This window comes from Buteo buteo, chromosome 12 (genome assembly GCF_964188355.1).
Source record: "Buteo buteo chromosome 12, bButBut1.hap1.1, whole genome shotgun sequence".
Classification (NCBI taxonomy): domain Eukaryota; kingdom Metazoa; phylum Chordata; class Aves; order Accipitriformes; family Accipitridae; genus Buteo; species Buteo buteo.
Genome location: NC_134182.1, coordinates 16,035,471 through 16,054,942, shown reverse-complemented (window position 1 = coordinate 16,054,942; position 19,472 = coordinate 16,035,471). Strand labels below are relative to the sequence as shown.

At 39.8% G+C, this 19,472-nt stretch overlaps 1 protein-coding gene across 18 annotated transcripts in view; it reads left to right on the top strand.

The window, feature by feature from the left end:
• Positions 1-5,194: 5,194 nt before the first annotated feature.
• Positions 5,195-19,472, top strand: part of THADA (THADA armadillo repeat containing) — a 171,146-nt gene continuing 156,868 nt past the window's right edge. For 16 of the 18 annotated variants that reach the window (XR_012652485.1, XR_012652484.1, XR_012652487.1 and 13 more), the window contains exons 1-15: positions 5,195-5,254; positions 6,731-6,826; positions 8,270-8,364; positions 8,785-8,915; positions 9,693-9,841; positions 9,999-10,031; positions 10,860-10,908; positions 11,891-12,081; positions 12,744-12,838; positions 13,136-13,356; positions 14,328-15,019; positions 15,669-15,820; positions 15,960-16,115; positions 17,284-17,406; positions 18,337-18,460. Coding sequence is in view for 14 of the 18 variants with exons in the window: in XM_075042803.1 (XP_074898904.1) it covers positions 6,751-6,826; positions 8,270-8,364; positions 8,785-8,915; positions 9,693-9,841; positions 9,999-10,031; positions 10,860-10,908; positions 11,891-12,081; positions 12,744-12,838; positions 13,136-13,356; positions 14,328-15,019; positions 15,669-15,820; positions 15,960-16,115; positions 17,284-17,406; positions 18,337-18,460 (2,287 nt within the window). In the remaining 4 variants the exon portion in view is untranslated. Of the gene's footprint in view, positions 5,255-5,584; positions 5,805-6,730; positions 6,827-8,269; positions 8,365-8,784; positions 8,916-9,692; positions 9,842-9,998; positions 10,032-10,859; positions 10,909-11,890; positions 12,082-12,743; positions 12,839-13,135; positions 13,357-14,327; positions 15,020-15,668; positions 15,821-15,959; positions 16,116-17,283; positions 17,407-18,336; positions 18,461-19,472 lie in introns of those variants that run through there. The other 2 variants (XM_075042801.1, XM_075042808.1) reach the window with 2 other exon arrangements.

Here is a 19,472-nt window from a genome sequence, read left to right as displayed (position 1 = left end):
TTCCTCAACTGGTTATACACACAATTTCATTTTTTCCTATTCAGTTCCAGCACAGCCTCCAATTTTCCACTTGCAGTGACCTTAAAGTATTGAAACAACTTCACTGAAACTGCTTCTTTGCTGGTGCTTTCTGAAGGGCCTCATGTTTTTTAAACACTCGTCGCTGAAAAACTTATTAAAAACTTGATTGCTGGTATAGCAAGAAGTGAATTGTTTTCTACCCCATACCTCCTGTCTAGAGTGTTCAAGCTACATTAAAAACAAATCCACTGGAAAAAAAATTTTTAGATTAAAAGATGTAGCCAAAAGAATAAAAATAATTTTGTTCCTAACAAATGGTATACAAAATGATTTAGCGTTGGTGTTTGATGAAAACTTTGGCCATGCCATTTCCTTAAATAGTGACACGTTCTCTCTAGATACACACAAGAGTGCAGAGAGTGTTTGAATTTAGAGTGCTCTGAGCTAAGGAAAAGCGAAGCCTACATGAATGACGTGCTTAGACCGCGAGAGGGAGAGCAAAGCCTGTTCACTACATGAGCGTTTCTTTGAGAGTTTGTTTTGTGGATTGACATTTTCTTTGGCCTCAGATAATAAAAATGCTCTGCAGTCATGCAGCTCTCGAAACTCGTGCGTAAAGAGGCATGAAAAAATACTGTGGAGGAAGAAATAGGGATATTCAGGATTTTCTCTCAACTACCCTTATCTGTAAAGTCTGTAGAGGTGGCTAGAATCTGTGTTCAGTTACTGAAGGGAATAAAATTACCAGTAGAACAACTGGGAGGCATAGAACAAAATACAACTTTATTTTGTAATTAGAATGCAAGGGGGAAAGCCATAGATCTTCCTGTCACAGAAAACTACTTGTACACAGAAGCATGGTCTCAGGAAGAGAGTTGTTTCTCCTTGCTGTTGTCACTGATAGAAATTACATACAAGGATTTATTAAATACAGGAATAAATCCGAGGTGGAGTCTTGCAAATATGTGCAGAAAATGCAAAAAAGTGGTGCACAGTACGTTGTAGAAGCAAACTGCAAGACCAGGTATTTGCACCTTGGAGTGATCATCTGTTAGCTGGCTCACTACAGAAGTAAAGCAAAAGCAAAACACAGTGAAATACTTGCCTCTCTAATGTTACTAAATATTAACCTCTAGATGTGGGCTGAAGATGTGTGTGTTGTGTGGTTTTTACTGTTCATAATTGACTTCAATGCAAGAAAGTAAGTTCTAAGTTTCTGGTTGTCTTACTAAACAATAACCTCATTTGTTTTGAAGTATTATGAACACTGTATTGCGAAACATCCACTCCAGAGTGTGGAAGCTAATCCAAAAAATGCCACTAGCTCCATTTCAGAGATGATCAAGTGGTTATCAAACCTGCAACTAGAATGTAAAATTTTGGGTTTATGAATATGTAGAATGTGATTCTGACATGCTGGATCAGAACCTTGCCCCCATCAGTGGAGCTTTTTCTGGTCCTCTCACATAGATAAACATGGAACCACGTAAGTTTAGGTATTTCAGATTGGTATGTGTGTCTACAATTGGAAAATATATTCCAGAAAACATCTTGTGATTCCAAAATCTTAGATTATACAATGTCTTCTCTCAGTTCGTTTCTATGTGGATTCTTTGAAAGGATGATGTATGTATTTGAGACTTGCAATAGAGAAAAAGTTCCCGTGATACTGTTTATACTAGTTGCAATTACAAAACTGTTATATAAATAAATAGATCATCTTCAGGTGCTGTTCAAATTAATTAAAAAGTATCTTGATCTTTTGTGACAAAAAACAGCTTTAAAGGTTTTATTTAAGTGGAGGAGGGAAAGGGAGAAAGATCATTCCTGTTCAATTCATGTTATTACCATGACGTCTTAAACTGTTGCTCTTTCAAGGCTATGGCTTGTCTTTCAGTGATAGAAGAATGGCATCTTATCTAAATAGTCTCTAGTATTTGTGCTTTGGTACCTTCGAATGGATGAATCCACGGTTACTTCAGTTACTAATAAAGGCTTTTTCTACATAAAAATATGGCTTATGAGAAGGTCTATGGCTTCCCTTTAAAAAGCACAACCTTTTTAAATGTTTGGCGCCACAGAGTGGTAAAATTCTATATTGCTCTAAATTATCAATTTCTGAGAGTTTCCAAATGATGAGATCATCTCCTCTGCAAGAAACTTAAAATATAAAATATTCTACTTATTGGATATAGGCATAGCTCAAGAAGACTAGAATTTACAGCTTGAACTTCAAAGTTTCCAACAGCGTGGGTTAGAATATTTCCTTTGAGAGGGATTTTCACTGGTGGATGTTGATTTGTCAAAACTGTGAAGTCTGTGAACATAAATCCAGTGCTTAGAAAAAAACTTATGATGAATTACAGAAACATGCTGAGACTTCACAGTAGAAATGGCTGTACCCAGTCAGAGCAGGGAGCCATCTAGCCTGGTTGCCAGTCACTTGACAGTTGTCCTCAGCCAGTGCCTGGGGAAGTTAAGTGTCATTACCCCAGAATACTGTCCCGATATCCAGTTGCTTTGTGGTTCAGGGACTTTGTGAGCCAGAAGTTTTGTGTTTTGAAACTTTTGCTGTGTTGCTTTTTTTTCTTCCATGAGTTAGTCCAGCTGCTTTTGAACAAATGTAATTTTCAAGATCCAAAATGTCCTAGGATGATGAGCCCCATGGTTTAAATAATTCATTTAGTTTTGGATGTGCCATCTGCTTCTTTCATTTGATGCTCCTTAATTTTTGTCGAGATGGTGAAAAATTATTTTAGAAATTTCTGTCATATTCCATTTCAGTAGTTTCTCTTTGAGAGTGAAGTTACCTACTCTAACAGTTTCACAGAGAAGCCCCTCTCTACCTTTGGCCATCCTTCTTACCCTGCCTCACACCTCTGTCAGTCCTACTATATTCTTTTTGTGTAGGGATGAACACTGCACACAGTGTTCAAGGCGTAGGTGTATTTATACAGCGACATAGTGATGCTTTCTAGCTTGTTTTTTATTCTCTCTCTAGCAATTTCTAACACCGTGATTGCTTTTTTGGTCTCTGCAAGATCTCTGGCACACAGCAGAGCACAGTGGAGCCATGACACCAGTAATTCAAGGGTCTGTTGCTCCTTACCAGCAGAACAGAAATTATGAAAACAGAGTGACTTACCTTTTCAAGGTACTTAACCCTAATAACCCATGCCTGGTGAGCTTCATAGAGGTGGTATGTGAGCTAGTTCTAAACAAGTTTGAATACTGGAAACTTGGTGCTCTTGGAGAACAGAGCAGTTGAAGTGTGTGGGTCTTGCATGCTATTGTTTCATTTCTTGAGATGCCTCTTTGCTTTTACATTGCACTACAAAGCGTGGATTCTTCATGTGTTACCTGACAGTTCCCTGGCATTGATGCTTCCTCTAACCGCAAAAAGTTGGGGAGAGTAAAGCTCTTTTGGAAAGCAGAAAGTTGCTGGAAAGTTATCCCTAGTGTTACAGAAAATGAGCTGGAACAGATAGAGCTGGAACCCTGAAAAGGGTTCCCCTGAAATTGGGGAGCCTGTAGGAAGAGGATTGCACTGAATGTAAGATGTGCAGGTATTGAATTGAGCTCAAGGAACTGGAGACTTGGCCTAGCTTGTTGCAGACTTTGCTTACACTAAATGAGGATGTGTTGTTTGATTTGGCTGGAAGGTTAAATCACATATGAGCATACAATCACTCTTCCAGCTGGAGGTAGTCCAGCATTTTAAGTAGGTCACTGCAATGCATAGTGCCAAATAATGGTGTCAGTTTCCTAGAAAAGGCAGAACGCAGAGAGAAAATCAACCAACCAATGGAGAAAAACTCAAATTATTTTCCATATGTATGGATATAGTTAAACCTTTTCTCAGTTCCTTTGGCCATTACTATGTCAGAAGGTATTCAGTGTTCAAGGGGGATCCAGAAGATTGCTGAAAGTCCTGAACAGCCTCTCATGGACTCTAGCTGCTTTAGGTTGCTAGGAAAATGACTGTTGGGTGAAAGTCAAGTGGCAAGGAATGGGTTTTGTTATGTTTTCCCCCTTTTCCTTACCAAAACGTTGTTGTATCTTAAATCTTTATCGAAGCATGACTGCTATGTTGAGCTGGCATTTTACAGTAACCACTTTTGCAATAACCATTTTCACAATGAGTGCAAGATTTCCCTTTTGCTAGATACAACTCACAGACTCGGGAAGGGCGATCCCCATTTGATAGTCCATTGCTTGCACTTTAAATACTTGTTACTTACCTTATATTCATATGGGACCTGGAAGGATTGTGAAAGGCACATGACATAGGTGTTGAAAACTTAAAAAAACCAAAAAAACTGCTCTGGCTAAAAATGAAATGCTTATATATATAAAAAACCCCTGGGTTTTGTTCATCATTTTAGTTTAAGAAAATGTGGAAGTGCTGACAAATTGTAAAGGATGAAGAGATGGTTAAGAGGAAGCAAACGAAGGGCGCTTTTCAAATGAAGTTTGCTGGATTTTTGCAAAGTGTTTATTCAGGCCTCTTTCTGCTCCTTGGAGAAAAGGATTCGTGACTAGAGGAGCTTGATTTGCGCTGGATGCTTCACTGGGGTTTGCTTCCTCTGGCTCCGACAGGTAGTCGGCTCTGGAGGGACGCCTACCAGCTGCTGGGTCCAGCAGGGGCACATGACAAATGGGGCTCCCACAGACGCAGCATCCACTTAGAACTGCCGAGGAAACTGGGGAACTGAGGAGGGAGTGTAATTACCCGGGGAGAAACACAGGGTACTGCCATCAGGAGATACACCAGTTACCCCCAGTCTTCCCCAAAGTTAAGAGTGCATTTTAAAAGGCACTCTGTTACAAAGGCCAGCGACTCTCACGTTGGCTTACCTTCCGGTTAAGTATTTTCCCGAGAAGCCCGGCTACCCGCTGCGGCCACCGCCGCTGAGGACGCTGCTGCGGCCGGCAGCAGGAGCCGTCCCGCGGCGCGGCGAAGCGCCGAACAGCGCCGGCTGCCGCAGCGCGGCAGGAGCCCCGCCGGGCGCCGCCGGGCACCTGCTCCGGCTGCCCGGGGGCGCCAGCCCGGCCCGGCCCGGCATGAGGCGGCGCCGGGGCCGGCCGCGGGGGGCCGGGCCGGGCCGGGGGCGGGGCGCGCCCCGGGGGCGGCCCCCGCGCCCTGGTTGGCGGCGGGCGGCTGCGGCGCTCTGCCGGCGGCACGTGGTGCGGGCGGGGCGGCGGAGACCGGGAAGGGGAGCGGCGCCCGTGGGTGAGTGTCCCCTCGGGTAGGGTGCGCCAGGGCCTCCCGGCGTGTTCCCTTCCCCTCTGCTACTGCCCTCCGCCGCGGCCTCCGTGGCCGGCCGCAGCCCTGCCGCTTCCCGCGGCGGGTGCCGGTGCCGCCGCCCCCCAGGCCTCGCTGCGCACCGGGCCCGCGCTGCCGCCCGCCGCCAGGCCGCCGAGGCGGGGGGAGGCCCCGGGGGCCGCGGCCCGGCCCGAGGGCCCGGCAGCGCGCCTGGGAGCTGCTGTGGGGCGCGGGGTCGTTGGGACCGTCTCGGTCGGTCAGAGAGAGCGGGATGCCCCCGCACGGCAGCGGGGCCCGGCTGCACGTCCCTCTGAGGCGCCGTAAGTCGGGCTCTTGTCCTCCTAAGGCCGCCCCACGGTTGTCAGGGCTGTCGTGTTGGTTACCCCGCCTGGGCACCGGCCCCGCTGGTCAGTGCCGTCGTGTGGTGCCTGCTGCCTGGGGGGAAAGGCTGAGGCCACCTGTTTTTTAGAAGAAAATGGAAGAGTTGCACTTTCTGATCACTATCAACTGGGACTAGGTAATAGATCGGGGGATCTTATCAGTGTATATAAACATGTGGAGGGAGGGTGCGAAGAAGATGGAGCCAGGCTCTTTTCCAGTGGTGCCCTGTGCCAGGACAGGAGGCCAGGGGCACAGACTGAAACACAGGAGGGTCCCTCTGAACATCAGGAAGCACCAGATGTGGCGTGAGGGTGCCCGAGCGCTGGCACAGGTTGTCCAGAGAGGCTGTGGAGTCTCCCTCCTTGGAAGGTTCGAAAGCCACCTGGACATGGTCTGGGGTAGCAGGCTCCAGGTGGCCCTCCTTGAGCAGAGGGTGGGACCAGATGACCTCCAGAGGTCCCTTCCAACCTCAGCTGTTCTGTGGTAACAAGCCTGTAAGTCAGTGAAACTGTAGCGCACATTAAATTGCTATTACCTTAAAGAAGAAACAACTTGCTATGCCTAACATTCATTATAGCAAGCGCAGAACTGGTTGATATGTTTTAAACAAACAAAACTGCTTTGCTACACAGTTCTAACTTCACATTAATACAAACTGAATGAGTTTTGAAGAGTAAAACAGAGCAACAGAAGTTTTGTGGTGTTACTCCCATGCTTCTGCATAATATTTTCAAACTGTGCTCCAGGGGCATGACACAGACTACATAACAAGTGCAGTAAAAACTCCAGTGAGACAGTTTTTCATTCATCCTGCAAATTCTATTTTCTATGACTTCCATTTTGTGCCATGAAGTCTGGGTGAATTTTGGACAAAATGCTTGAAATAGTTGAAGTTGATAAAATTGAAGAGAGCTGTTAATCTTGCGGGGCACGAAAAAAGTGCACCGATAATGCAATAAGCATTATTTCAGGACAGTGAGAAGACCATTAACATAGGAAGTGTTTGTAATTATGCTTTTAATACAACATGACCTGGTTTTGTTTTGGTTTGGTTTTGAGCAGGTATTTCTTAATCAGCTAAAATGGTTCTGAAGAAGAAGAAGGAAATTCAGGTAGATGCATTCTTTCTTGATCATCAGCAGCTTGAAAAACTTCAGAGTAAGTGGGGTGTTTTTTTCTGAACTAATGCGTAATTTCTTATTCTGTTAGTAGAATGTGTTTGTGTAGCTGCTGAAATTAATCTTTATTTTCTTGTTAAGTTTTATTTCTGGTGGTTTTGTTTTGTGGGTTTTAGGTGTGTTTGCTCTTTTGTGGTTTGTTTTTATTTTGTAATGACAATGACTTCTTACCTTGGCAGAGTTAAAAGAATCCTTTGGAGCATTGTGTCTTTGGTTTGAAAGCTCTTTGTTTTGTCTTATCATTGGTGTGAAGGTGGTGGAAGGTCCTACTTGTGATCCCACTTGCAGGCCTGTAATTTAGTGCTGCCTGAAGTACTAGCCTTAATATGTGGGATAATGCTGAATTTCAAAGAATCAGAGAATGATTGAGGTTGGAAGGGATGTCTGGAGGTCATCTTGAGTGTTTTTTTCCAGTCTTTGTATTTTCTGTAGTTAACTTGATTTAAAGATACTGTTCAAATGCTCTTTCATTTTGTGGTGGTTTTTGTGTTTGGTTTTTGTTTTTTTTTGATATGTTAAATTTCCAGTGGTCTTTACTTAAAAAAACCCAACAAAACCCAACACCCAACAAAACCCCAAACCCAACAAAAAACTAATGCAAGATTTATATACTAAAGTTACTATGAGGTGCTCCTTATGTTCTAGTCAGCACTGCTGAGGCCATGCCTGGAGTGCTGCATCCAGTTCTGGCCTCCCCAGTACAAGAGAGATACAGATATACAGGAGAGAGTCCAGCGAATGGCCACTAAGATAATGAAGGGCTTGGAGTATCCCTCCTATGAGGAAAGGCTGAGAGGGCTGGGACTCTTCAGCCGGTGAAGAGAAGGCTCAGGGGGGTCTTATCAATGTGTAAAAAATACCTGAAGGGAGGGCGTAAAGAAGACAGAGCCAGGCTTTTTTCTGTGTTGAACAGTGATGGGATGGGAGGCATGGGCACCAACTGAAACACAGAGCTTCCCTCTGAACATCAGGAAACACTTTCTTAATGTGAGGGTGACTAAGCACTGGCACAGGTTTCCCAGGGAAGTTGGGGAGTCTCAATCCTTGGAGGTGTTCAAAAGCTGTCTGGCCATGGTCCTGGGCAGCCTGCTCCAGGTGACCCTACTTGAGCAGATGAGTTGGACCAGATGACCTCTGCAGGTCCCTTCCAACTTCAACCATGCTGTGATTTTGTGAAACTGGTCTTCATACTGAAGATGAGGTCTACTATTATGTTACAGTGAAACTTGTATATTTTTAATTTGTTAGGAAAAAAAAAAGGTGTTCAGGTATTGTAAGGTGGCTTAAGGGATTGTGGCACCAGTAGGTTTACTGGAACAGGTGAAAACCCAAAGAATTAAGCAATGTTTTCTTATAAATCATGTATTGTTTATACTGCTTATTGTAATTCCTTTCTAAGAAGAGACTCTTCTTACAAATGTAGGGTTTTCAAAGGCTGAAGAGCAAAACCTGGCATCTCTGCTTCTGCACTGTGCACAGCTGAACAATGGTATCCAGCAGATCCAGTGTATTAAAAAAGTAAGACTTCACTGTTGTTAGTGTGGTTTTTGGTAACTGACAGTTTGTCATGTGCACTGTTAATGGGAAATACAAGTCTAAAATAAACTTTATAATGTTTTAAGCATTCCTGGAAGAAGGTGAAAAACAGTTGTTACTGCTGCACATGCATTAGGTAGAAATGTAGTTCTACTACTTAAATCAGTAAGGGCTACAGTTACTGTAAATGATGGAAGGCAAGTGATACCAAGTTTCCTATTTTGTATGTATGTATTTTTGGTATTAGAGGTGTTCTTGGAACATTATTCAACACCTGAAACTCAACGGGATATGGTAGAGGATAGTTTTGCAACATATACTTGGATGAGAGGGAATTCTGCCTCTGTTAATGATGAGGGTATGTCCAGAGTTTTTGTTGATCATGTGTTCTGGTGATTATAGATAATGCCGTTGGTGGAGAAGATGGGCCAAAACTCTGCATGTGATCCCATGGTTAAGGCTTGTTTGGATATTTTGGGACAGACATATTTTTCACTGGGTGCGAAGAATCCCTTGAAAAAGGTATTAGCAAGGTAAAAAATTGCATACTAAGCCTTTATTTTTTTTAAATGCTTTCCTTACCTAGAAGTCAGTTATTTCTTGTGCACCACAAATTGCTGCACTTTAATTACTGAAAATTAGGGTTACTAATATATGAATATGTACTGTTTTTCTTTCTTGCTTAGTTAAAAATCTTAATTATAAATAATACAATGTATCATTAGATAAATAACTTTAAAGTGAAGTACAATTTTTGATCTGTTTCATTACTGGAAAGACAACATAGCATGTAATTAGCACTTTGAACTTTAAAATCCAATATTAGAGTAGAAATTTAAAATACTTCTGTTAAAGAAAACAAAATCTGACAATGTCAGGAGAAGGCTGTTCAGAGGAATCATAACTAAACTGTGGTTTCTTGTGCCTATTTTTATTGCAGTTAAGTTTTTCTGTTGCAAAATTACTATTGTATTTCTTTAGTGAACTTATTACAGCCTTAACATTTTTAAGATCCAGTGCTTAGCTGTCTTCATTTCTATGTCTGAAAACATTGAAAACATTTGTTGTCCCACTGAGAGATGCAGGGCTTCCATTCTGTATGTGGTTGCATACCAGAGCTTTATGCTCCTATGACAGGTTTTCTAGCTGCAAAATTAGAACGTGCATGTTTATTTTAAAAGAGAATATGTTTTCATGCAGGAAGCAACATCTATCTATTATTGGAGTTTTAGCTGACATTGACGTTGGTCAAGTGGATATTTAACACGTCAGTATGAGCTAACTGATTGTGCTGTTTCTTACTGTTGCAGTTCACTAAATGGTCTTCCTGAACGATTTATGACGTTAGCTGTACAAAGCTTTGTATGCTGCCTTAGGGAAGAACTGAAAACCACAGACGTATATTTGTACAGAAAAGTACTGGACAACCTTGCTTCCTGTATGGAGGACTTCAGCTTAGGTACAATGACACTGAATATTTTGTCTTCTGTTTTAGCTTGCTCAACATCGATTTGCATCTTGGTGAGGCACCTAATAGTAATATTTACACTTTGTCTATGTAAAATAGATAGTATTGGCTAGTATTCAGTAGTTAAAATTTATTTTCTTTCCTCTAGGTAGAGCAAGTGTTAAGAACCTGTTTGAAGAAGGTAAAGTTCATATTTATAGTAGAATAAGTTTCACTGTAGCTTATTGGGGGGGGGGGGGGTTGTATCCGAAGAAGTAACATGAGGTAGGCATAAAGATCTATCGGATCTGATTTCCTTCTCGTTAATTTTTAATAACTAGTACCCTCGCATGGTACTTTTTTGTCAGAGACTTTCCCTTGATTTGTACCTTTAATTTCCAGGGGTCAGTCTTGCTTTATTGAGCAGCCCTAGATATAAATCTGAAAAGGTACCAGTGAGCGATTCTTAGAGGGCTGGGGGAGTTGGTGCTACTTTACGTGAAGTATTCTCTGTCCTGTGCCTCATGATGAAGCTGGATGTGGTAACACTGAGCCGTTAACAGCCAGTCTTGACTATAGCAAGCCCAGGCCTGCTACGGCAAGAATTTTGTTTGGCAATAATTTTGCAGAAGTCTGATCTACTGGTAATATGGGGTAACTTGACGTACTGTGCCCTCAGCATGCAGGTAATGTTCACACCTTCCTGTGGGCCTTTTATTGCTGCTCTGTCTTTAGCTCTTGGTAGTTTCAGCTTGTCATTGAGGAATCAGAACAGGATTAGGCCAAGTGGTTTGGAAACTCTTGTTTTGTACCAGGTTGTTGCAAACCAGCTTGAGATTTTGCTTTAGTATCGCTTCTTTGGGTCTGCACTGAAATGTCAGTTTAGTTTGTTTATGGAGTGGAAGAAACACCACTATATGGGTAACTGTTCATTGTGTCTGGGTATGATGTGTATGTGTGATTGCTTTGCTAGAATTTTTTTGTTCAATTCATCTTTAAAATAAATTCATACTGTAATTATTTTCACTAGTTCTTCAGTTTCTGCAGAAATCGTTACTTGACATACAGGAGGAAAACAGGCAAGTGAATTCAATATGAGCTGTATTTTATCCATTTTTATTTCACTCTCGTCAGATAATCTGGTATGGTTTGGAATATCACTTTGATAGCCATACATTGAAGAAAGATGGGAATGTAATTTTACAATGATACATATTATAGATTAAAAAAAGCTGCTGATGAGTTTCTCTTCTTTTGTGGCCATATGATGTTATAAAATAAGAAAGGAAAGAAATAAAATGAAAGGTGGTAACATTTAAGGCACTGATACTGTGTTAGAGCTACTACTTTTGAGGGAGGCCTTTGAGTTGTGCTTTTGTACCTGAATTGTGACTGAACACTGTAATTAATAGATAAAATTATTAAAATTCAGGTAGAGTGCTACTCTTCCACTTTCCATTTGTGTTTAAATCAGTATTGATACTCTGTTAAGTCTGTCACAGGAGTCATCATTTAGTATCTTAACATTTTCCAGCGTTGCATGAAGTGAATCTTTTTCACTGTGGTCTCTCATCATGTACGCAGAGGAGAAGGGTGCTTAATGGAGTGTATTGTACATAAAAGTTTAGGTGTTGTCTGTCTTCATGATAGAAGAAAGTCAAATCATAGAAATACGCTTTGCGCGTGGAGGGACTGCTTGAAAAATGAGAAAGAAGCAGCACTGTGTTCTATTGGTCTTTTTGGAAAGTTTCTGGAAAAGTTCAGCTCTGCTCAGGCAGAATGAAATGAGTGAAAGTTTGTGACAGGAACCTGCAGAAACTGCAGCAGAATTTGTCATTATGTTTGTTAATTTCATTTTGAAACACTGCCCTTAAGTCTGCTTCTTTTTTTCCTATAGTTACATATCTGTTCGCCTCAGACAATAAATCAGTTTTTACCATTAATTCTATCTGAAGTTGGCAGGATGTAGTTTTCTGGTGATGGTGAAGAATGGTTTAATTTCCTTTTTGTGGGCCTGTCTTGTCTTTTTTTTTTTTTTTTTTTTTTTTTTTTTCTCCACAGAAAGAATCATGGAAATCATGTTGTTCAGACTCAGTTGATGCATGACTTACTGATAGCCATTAAAGTTTCAATGATGCTTGTACAGAAATTACAAGAAAATATCCAGGGAAGTCTTTGGAAACACCATGAGTCTTTTGTTTGGCAAAGTATGTGCAGTTTACTGAAAAGCTCCACAAACTTCCTAATGGATGGTAAGTAGAGTAAGATTCAAAACCAAATATTTTTATTAAGCCAGTCTTGTTGTCTTTGTAGTAAACACAACCTGTATGTATAAAAACTTAGTTTAGCTTGAGTGGATTGAACTGCTGAGATAAATGGGAGTGGGAGCAGTAGTAGGTCTTTTGGCGAGCAATGATTTGTAGATCGTAATTTTGGAGTGTACAGCTTAACTTTTCCTGCTATAAAAAAACAAGGTAAATGCTATTACTAATAATTTAGGAAGTAATACAAATACTTTTGAGACTCACCAAATGTCTGTGCCTACCAAAAATTTATATATCTGTATGAATTATGCTGTCAGAACTATTTGTTGGTGCACTATAACTAATTGTGTTTACTTCTACTGTACAAAAATATCTGTATAAGAACTTAATATAAATGTCAATAGGCTTTGCCACAGTCCTCCTTGTCTTACTGGGCAGTTCTATATTTTCTATCTGTTAAAAGGTGTTAATAGTTTTCTATTGCACTAGAGTATAAATTTGTTAAATACTTGATATCCAGGTGGACACTACATATTTGTGATATACAAGTAGTCTAGGAAAATTCAATACCATCTTTATAATTTTGATACGTAGTTGTAGCACGCAATGTTTGCTGCACTCTAATGTAAAATTCTTTCTCTGCCGTATAGCAGCGCTCCTGCAAACTGTTCAGACTACCTCAGGACTGGCCGTTATTCTGTTCACTAAAACTATGTATGAGCCAGCTGAAGAATTACCTTCCTTGGTAAGTGTATTTCTCCCCTAAGACTGTGAAATGTCAGTGTCGTTAATTAGTGCTATGGGTGGTGTTCAGAGGCTTTGCTGGTACGGATAGCAGGACTTGCCAACCTCTGTATCAGTCTTTAATTGGAGTGTAAATCCTTTATTCTCTCCTTGCTGTATGAAATAAGAGTAGGGTTTTGAATTTGAGAAAAACAATGTACAAGAAATCTCTTCAGATCTTCTGAGATTCTCAGTTATGCATAAAATAGCTTTTCCTCTGTGCTGAGATCCTGTAATGGGTGTTACTTTGCTATTACAGGTCAGTGACTTGCTTCTTGGGTCAATAAAACACACAGATATGCCAGCGTGGTTTGTGAGTAACTGTGGGACTCTGTGTGTGGAAGAATGCCCTGACTCGGTCCTTCTCTTTCTTTGCCATGGAGCACTGGCTATGCTGGAATGGAAGAATGGCAGCATGGGTGAAAATGGAGAGAAACTGCTATTGGATATTGCATCAGTTTTGTTGTCTTTGAGTTCAGAGTAAGCCTGTTTTTTGATTTGTATTGTTTCATGTTTGGGAGGAGGGTGTTGATCTTTTTACTTGTGTTTTTGCGTGGCTCATGATCCTGGTGGAATATCCCTTTGATGTTTTCAGTGTAATGATACTAGTTTCTCCCACAGATTGTGTCATCTTTTTAATATATTCAGAAAACCATGTCTTGATATTGTGTAGACAGTTTTAAGTTACAATGTTCTTTTGCATGCTGAAATGAAATTTTGTTTTTCCAACGTAAGTGGGATTAGTTTACCAACTACCTGATGGTAAGGTATAGCAGAAACAGTTGTTATGTAGACAGATAAACTTTAGTTTCAGGACATTGCCTCCTGTGCTTTTAAAAGTACAGAAGAAAACAAAGTGTGCCAGTGAGTGGAATACTTGAAGTAAGATGAGTTTAATTTTTTTTCTGGCTGCAAGCATTGACTGCTTGCATCTAACAGACTACCAGCACTGTTGGATAGGGGATTAAAACATGTATCCAGTTCCACCTTTGTTCCTGCCTTGGAGGTCAGTTTTGTGATGTTGTTTTTGCACATATGGTACTCGGGTTTTATGGTTTTATATGGCAATGAAAAATTTTCCTTCTATTTTCAAGAAGCATGCAGTAACATAGTGCTGCTCACATATTAGCATGTGGATTTTAATTTTTATTTTTGTTTTTAAAATAGCAAGTGTAGTGGCTTGTCAGGTTTCTTTTCCCCATATTTAGGGGTTTTAGCTGTGACCAGTTAACAGCATGTCAGGTAACTAAGCATACACTTTGCAACATCAAATTCATCACCTCCTTTTTGTGTTGGTTCCTTTTTGTCAATGAATGGTTAGTCTCTCCTTACCTGTTTTAGTGTGAGATAAACTAATGTGATGAATAATTATTTTGAAATAAAAAAGTATCTTTTGAAAAAATTGACAAATGGAAATAATGAACTTTCTTTTTGTGTCTTCTTTTTAAAAGGTTAAAAGAATCCAGTATGGCAACATCTTTGTCTAGAATCCTTGCTATTTGGACTAATTCAGCACAGGCTGCCCTTGTTTCAGGCTCCCCAAATCTAAAAATCAAACTTAATGGGAACTCGGACATAATTGGGAAGCTGTTGGAATACATTTATACACACTGGGAACATCCTCTGGATGCTGTTAGACACCAAACCAAATTGATATTCAAGAATCTTCTTCAGATACACCGAACAACCATTACTGGATCCAATGAAAAATCAGACCCATTCTTTGCAAGGCTGATAAAGCATTTGCTAAGCTTGGAGTGGCATGTAAAAGGGAAATATGCTTCTCTTGGCTGTCTTGTGGAGTGTGTGGGCACTGAAAATATACTACAGTTGGACAGAACAATTCCAGTACAAATTTTGGACGTGATGAATGATCAGTCTCTTGCACCCTATGCTAGTGATCTTTTGGAAACCATGTTTACCAATCATAAAGTCCATTTTACTTTGAGTTTTCAAGAAAGCAGCTGGATTGACCAGTGGCATGACATCTGGGTTTCTCCTCTTCTAGTAATACTGTGTGAAGGGAACCATGACCAAACTACTTATATAATAGATTACTATTTACCAAAATTGCTCAAATGTAGCCCTGACAGTCTGAGCTACATGATTAGAATTCTTCAGGCTTCTGCAGATGCTAATCTAGGTAAGAAAATAAATATCGTATTTGTAATTATGATTGTTTTTTTAAAAAAAATCTCAGAAATGTAATTTCTGATCTGTTATAATTAATTTGGGAGAAAAATTCCAGATGGCTATTATTGATGTTAGTATTTCAAGGTGGAATGCATAATAATCATAAGGGTGTCTTCATGCCATGAGCAAAATAATTAGTATTCTAACTGTAGGTGCCTTACTGTTCTCTTTACATGCCAAGCTTTGTTACATACCAGTATTTTTTTTCTACGATTTTTCTGTTTTGCTGTTATTTCTTACACAGTCGTGTCTAGTAACAGGGCTTTACAGATTAATTTTTGTTGCAAATATGTGGGTACAGGATTTATGATTCTCTTGTAGTTTTTGACATAATTTAGTGTAATTCTAAAATAAGGGGTTGTGAGGTCTTACAGGGTCCTTTTTTTCATATGATGTGTTTCAGACAAAGCTTTTTGGGAACTAGGTGATTTAGAACTAGCTTAATCTATGACAGACACTGTCTTTTGGGGTTTAATGGGTGAAAAATCAAAGGGGGTTAGGGATCATGTGTTGGAAGTATTGGGAGTTTCTGACAAGCATTGCAATTAGCACATTGTGTTAATCAAACTATAATTATTACTGCTTTTCATTTTCTTTAGGCTCTCGCGGTACTAGAGGAGCTCTTGGAGCATTAATGGCATGCCTAAGAACAGCCAGGGCTCACGGACACCTGGAACTTTCAACTATGATGAGCAATGGTCTTGTATCCACTGAGTGTATAAAACAGGGTCTAGTTCATCAGCACAATCAGGTAAAGTGACAACTTTTTTTTGTGTCTTTAAATTAGAAGAATTGCTTCAATCCTAAATACTGTCAGCATTGTTTTAAAACAAAGGTTTCATTGTAGGTGCCTGTAACTCTTTTGTGTTTAACATCTAAATATCTTTCAGGTTTGCATTGATGCTTTAGGTTTGCTTTGTGAAACCCATCGTAGCACGGAAATTGTGTCTATGGAAGAAATGCAATTAATTCAATTTTTTATGATGTACAACTTGAACAGCCAGTCTCCTTCAGTAAGGCAACAGATAGGCTCTTTACTCAGAAAGGTAATTTCAAACTATAAACAGTGTCTAATGTGCCTATTATGTTAGCCATTTAGCTTTTAAAAAAAAAAATATCTGCTAAGTATGTTATGAAGTTGCTCATCTGAAAGAGTAGAAGTTCTAAGACCAGGACTATGTTGTATGTATTACCCAACTGAATGGTGGTAAGTCATCGCAGGCAAGGATGGCTTAAACAAAAAAAATTAAGTGATAGGCACAGTATCTTGGTAGGAATGGTAGTGAGTGTTACTTAACCTGTCAGCATATGCATACTTTACCAATAGCAAAGCAGTGTACCTTGTGTGGCCTTTGTTGTGGACTAAAAGTGTGCTTATGTAGACTTACCAGACCTCAGGCAAATTCACAGTCACTTGATCAGCCTCAGCCACCTGACTTGGAAGACAAGGTGGAAGAATATTAAAGGAACAGCATGACGTGGCTGTGCTGTTACAGTCTGCAGGGATTGAGTGTGTCGACATTGTGGAAGTTGCCAAGGTCACATGTCAATCATGGTAGAAGGATACGGGTAAAATGAGGAAACCATATATGTACAAGGAATGTTTCGGAAGATGTTAATGGCAAAAGAAAGCAGTGTGGAACAAGAAAATAATTAATTTGAGACGGGGGGGAAAAATGACGGAATAGGTTTGGCAGAAACGAAAGAGAAGTCCATCTCTTCCCATACTTGCCTGGTGCAGACTGAGGAATGAGATGGAAAAATTGTGTTAGAGGGAGTGTAATAAGAAAGGAAATAATACTAGTGAGTAATAAAAGAGCTGGGGGAAGCACTCCTTAGGTGAGTCAAACTCTGTGAGAGTCACTGAAGCTATAAGAATTATATGCATTAATTGAGCTTTTTTTTAATAGAGGAATATATGTCCCACAGAAAATGGGGAGGTGGGAGGAGAAGACTAGGCATGAATTTAAGGAGGAAGATGGAAGAAGATGTTAGATGTGCAGAGGGAGGGGGAAAAAGGTTGGTCACGAGAGATGCGGAGCAAAAAACTTGGTTTTGGAGTGGAGGGAGAAGGATCTGTCCTGCATTATACTGCATGCAAACTTTTTAAAAATTGCAAGCAATATGATCTGGAAGATAAGCTGAAAATCCCCCTTTCCCTTGTTTAACTGTCAATGATTCTTGCCTTACCTATGTTTTGCTTTTATTTAAAAGTTATTTTGTAGGATACAAGAAAGTTCCCAGGTGCTTTATAAATTGGAGCAAAATAAAACCAAGCAAGAGTTACTTGAAAACTCAACTAAAAGGCATCCTTTGGGGATTTTGCAGCAATATAAAGTAAGTTAGACTGCTAGAGATACAGATGTAAAAGGTGGGATAGCATTTCTTGAAGATAGTTCATTGTTCTGGAGAACGCCTCTGGGTAGGTTAGGCTATGTCTGTACTAGGAGATAGTGCTCTGCAGAAGGAAGAAACTTGTAAAGCGAAACAGTACTGAGGACCTTGTCCACTCTGTACGCACTTATGCAAGTTAATTTTGACTAAATGTACTGTTGTCTCATGAATTGAGTGCCCATTAGTATTTAGAGGGTATCTCTAAGGTTAATTTTGTCCAAAAGCAATAAAGGTTATTTTCTGAGGGATTGCCCCATGGTGTGAACTGAAACAGCAGTAAATGGGGAATGACTGGAGATGTACCCCCAGTCCAAACTAAAATTTTCAAGTGAATGTCCTGTCAGCTGCTGGTGGTTTAGTAGCAAATTTTAAATGATGTGCATTACTGGGGCTTGAAATGGAGATCTGTTGAGCTTCAGCCTTTTTCTAGCTCTCCAGAATGATCAGTGAGAGAATGAATGACAGAGCCTCAGCACAAAGACTTCTGTATAAAAACTTCTTTTGTATTTGTCCTTTTTTCCTATTTGAAGGCTCAAATAATCGGTTTCTTGTGTTAAACTGTTTCTTGTCTTGTGTTCTGCTTTTCTTGATCAAGTAATTTTCAAGGTTTTGATACAATGGCCATATTTTTGTGGGAGTGGGGAAGGGAAACTTTAAAAAAAAAAAAAAAAAAGTTTGTCCAGCCATCACTGTACTCTAGGAAACAAGAAATTTGTCAGTACTACAAAGGCAGGCCTCCCGTTCTTCCAAAATTAACTGTAACGTCATAATTTTTTGGGTAACATGTAAAACAGTGTCCTGAGTTCAGTTACTTAGGCTTTTATTTGTAGGGCAGCAAGTAAACTGTCTTAAAATTTTTCTTGTGATTTTCAGGATTTCATGTCATCTGTATGTGACAGACTTTTTGAGGTACTGTTTCCTGGTTCATCACACCCAACCAGATTTTCTGCACTAACTATTTTAGGATCAGTAGCAGAAACGTTTTCTGTTCCAAAAGGTGAGAAACCTAATTTATAGGCTGTAGGAATGGGAAGTTTTGAAGATTCTTTTATGTCAGCTATTCAATTTCTGTCAAAGTAAAACAGTATTCTTAGTCCTTAATTTCTATGGCATTTCATGTGTCACTTTCATTTTACCTGAAGGAAGCATAGTAATTTTTATTGGAAAATGGAATATTGAAGTAAATGCAGATATTTATGGCCTGTTGAATATCTTCCATAAATTGGGATTTTCCTGCATAGCCTGGTTTTTAGCAAGGTTTTTCAATTTTTGTTGCTATGAAGAAAACTTTTGGACAAGATTCAATATATTTGATAACTTTACCCCCTTTTCCTGTTCTAACATCTTGATAATATGCAATTCAAAACGTTGAGACCACAAAAATTCTTTATTGAAAAGGCTTGCATATTCTCATGATATTATTATACTAAATGAGGAACAATTTAATTGGACAGTTTATGATTTTTGTGCTGCTGGTATTTTAAATTTTCTTCACAATGTTACAACAACCCCAGTTGAAGAAGTATTAGTTAGAGCCTTGGAGTATTGATGGTCTAGCTAAATCTTGTCTCTGGATCATATAGCCAACATAAAAGTATGTTTTCAGTCTTAAATTGTAAATTTTTTTATTTTTTTTTAAAGAAATGAGACATACAGGATAAAAGTTGATTGTGAGGAAGAAGGAAAAATGCCTTCTTGGTAGATCTCTTCTCAAAACCCCTGATAAATCATGAACACGTTAATTTTGTTGTTATGAGTCTGTAGTATGTTGTTGCTGCTTTTTTTTTTAAATTTTTTTTTTTTTAAGAGAAAGTTGTATTGAGAGTTGTTTATGACAGCAGCTTTAGGATTTCAGAAGCCTGACATTACTTCTGTAAAGGAGACTTGGCTGCTGTTGTGTTCTGTGCTGGAATGTGGTGCACTTGTTTACATCTTAAAACTTCTGGCTTCTTACAGCATTAGGTCAGTCGCCATAAATCATGACTGCTTTAAATCTAAATTAAAAGCAA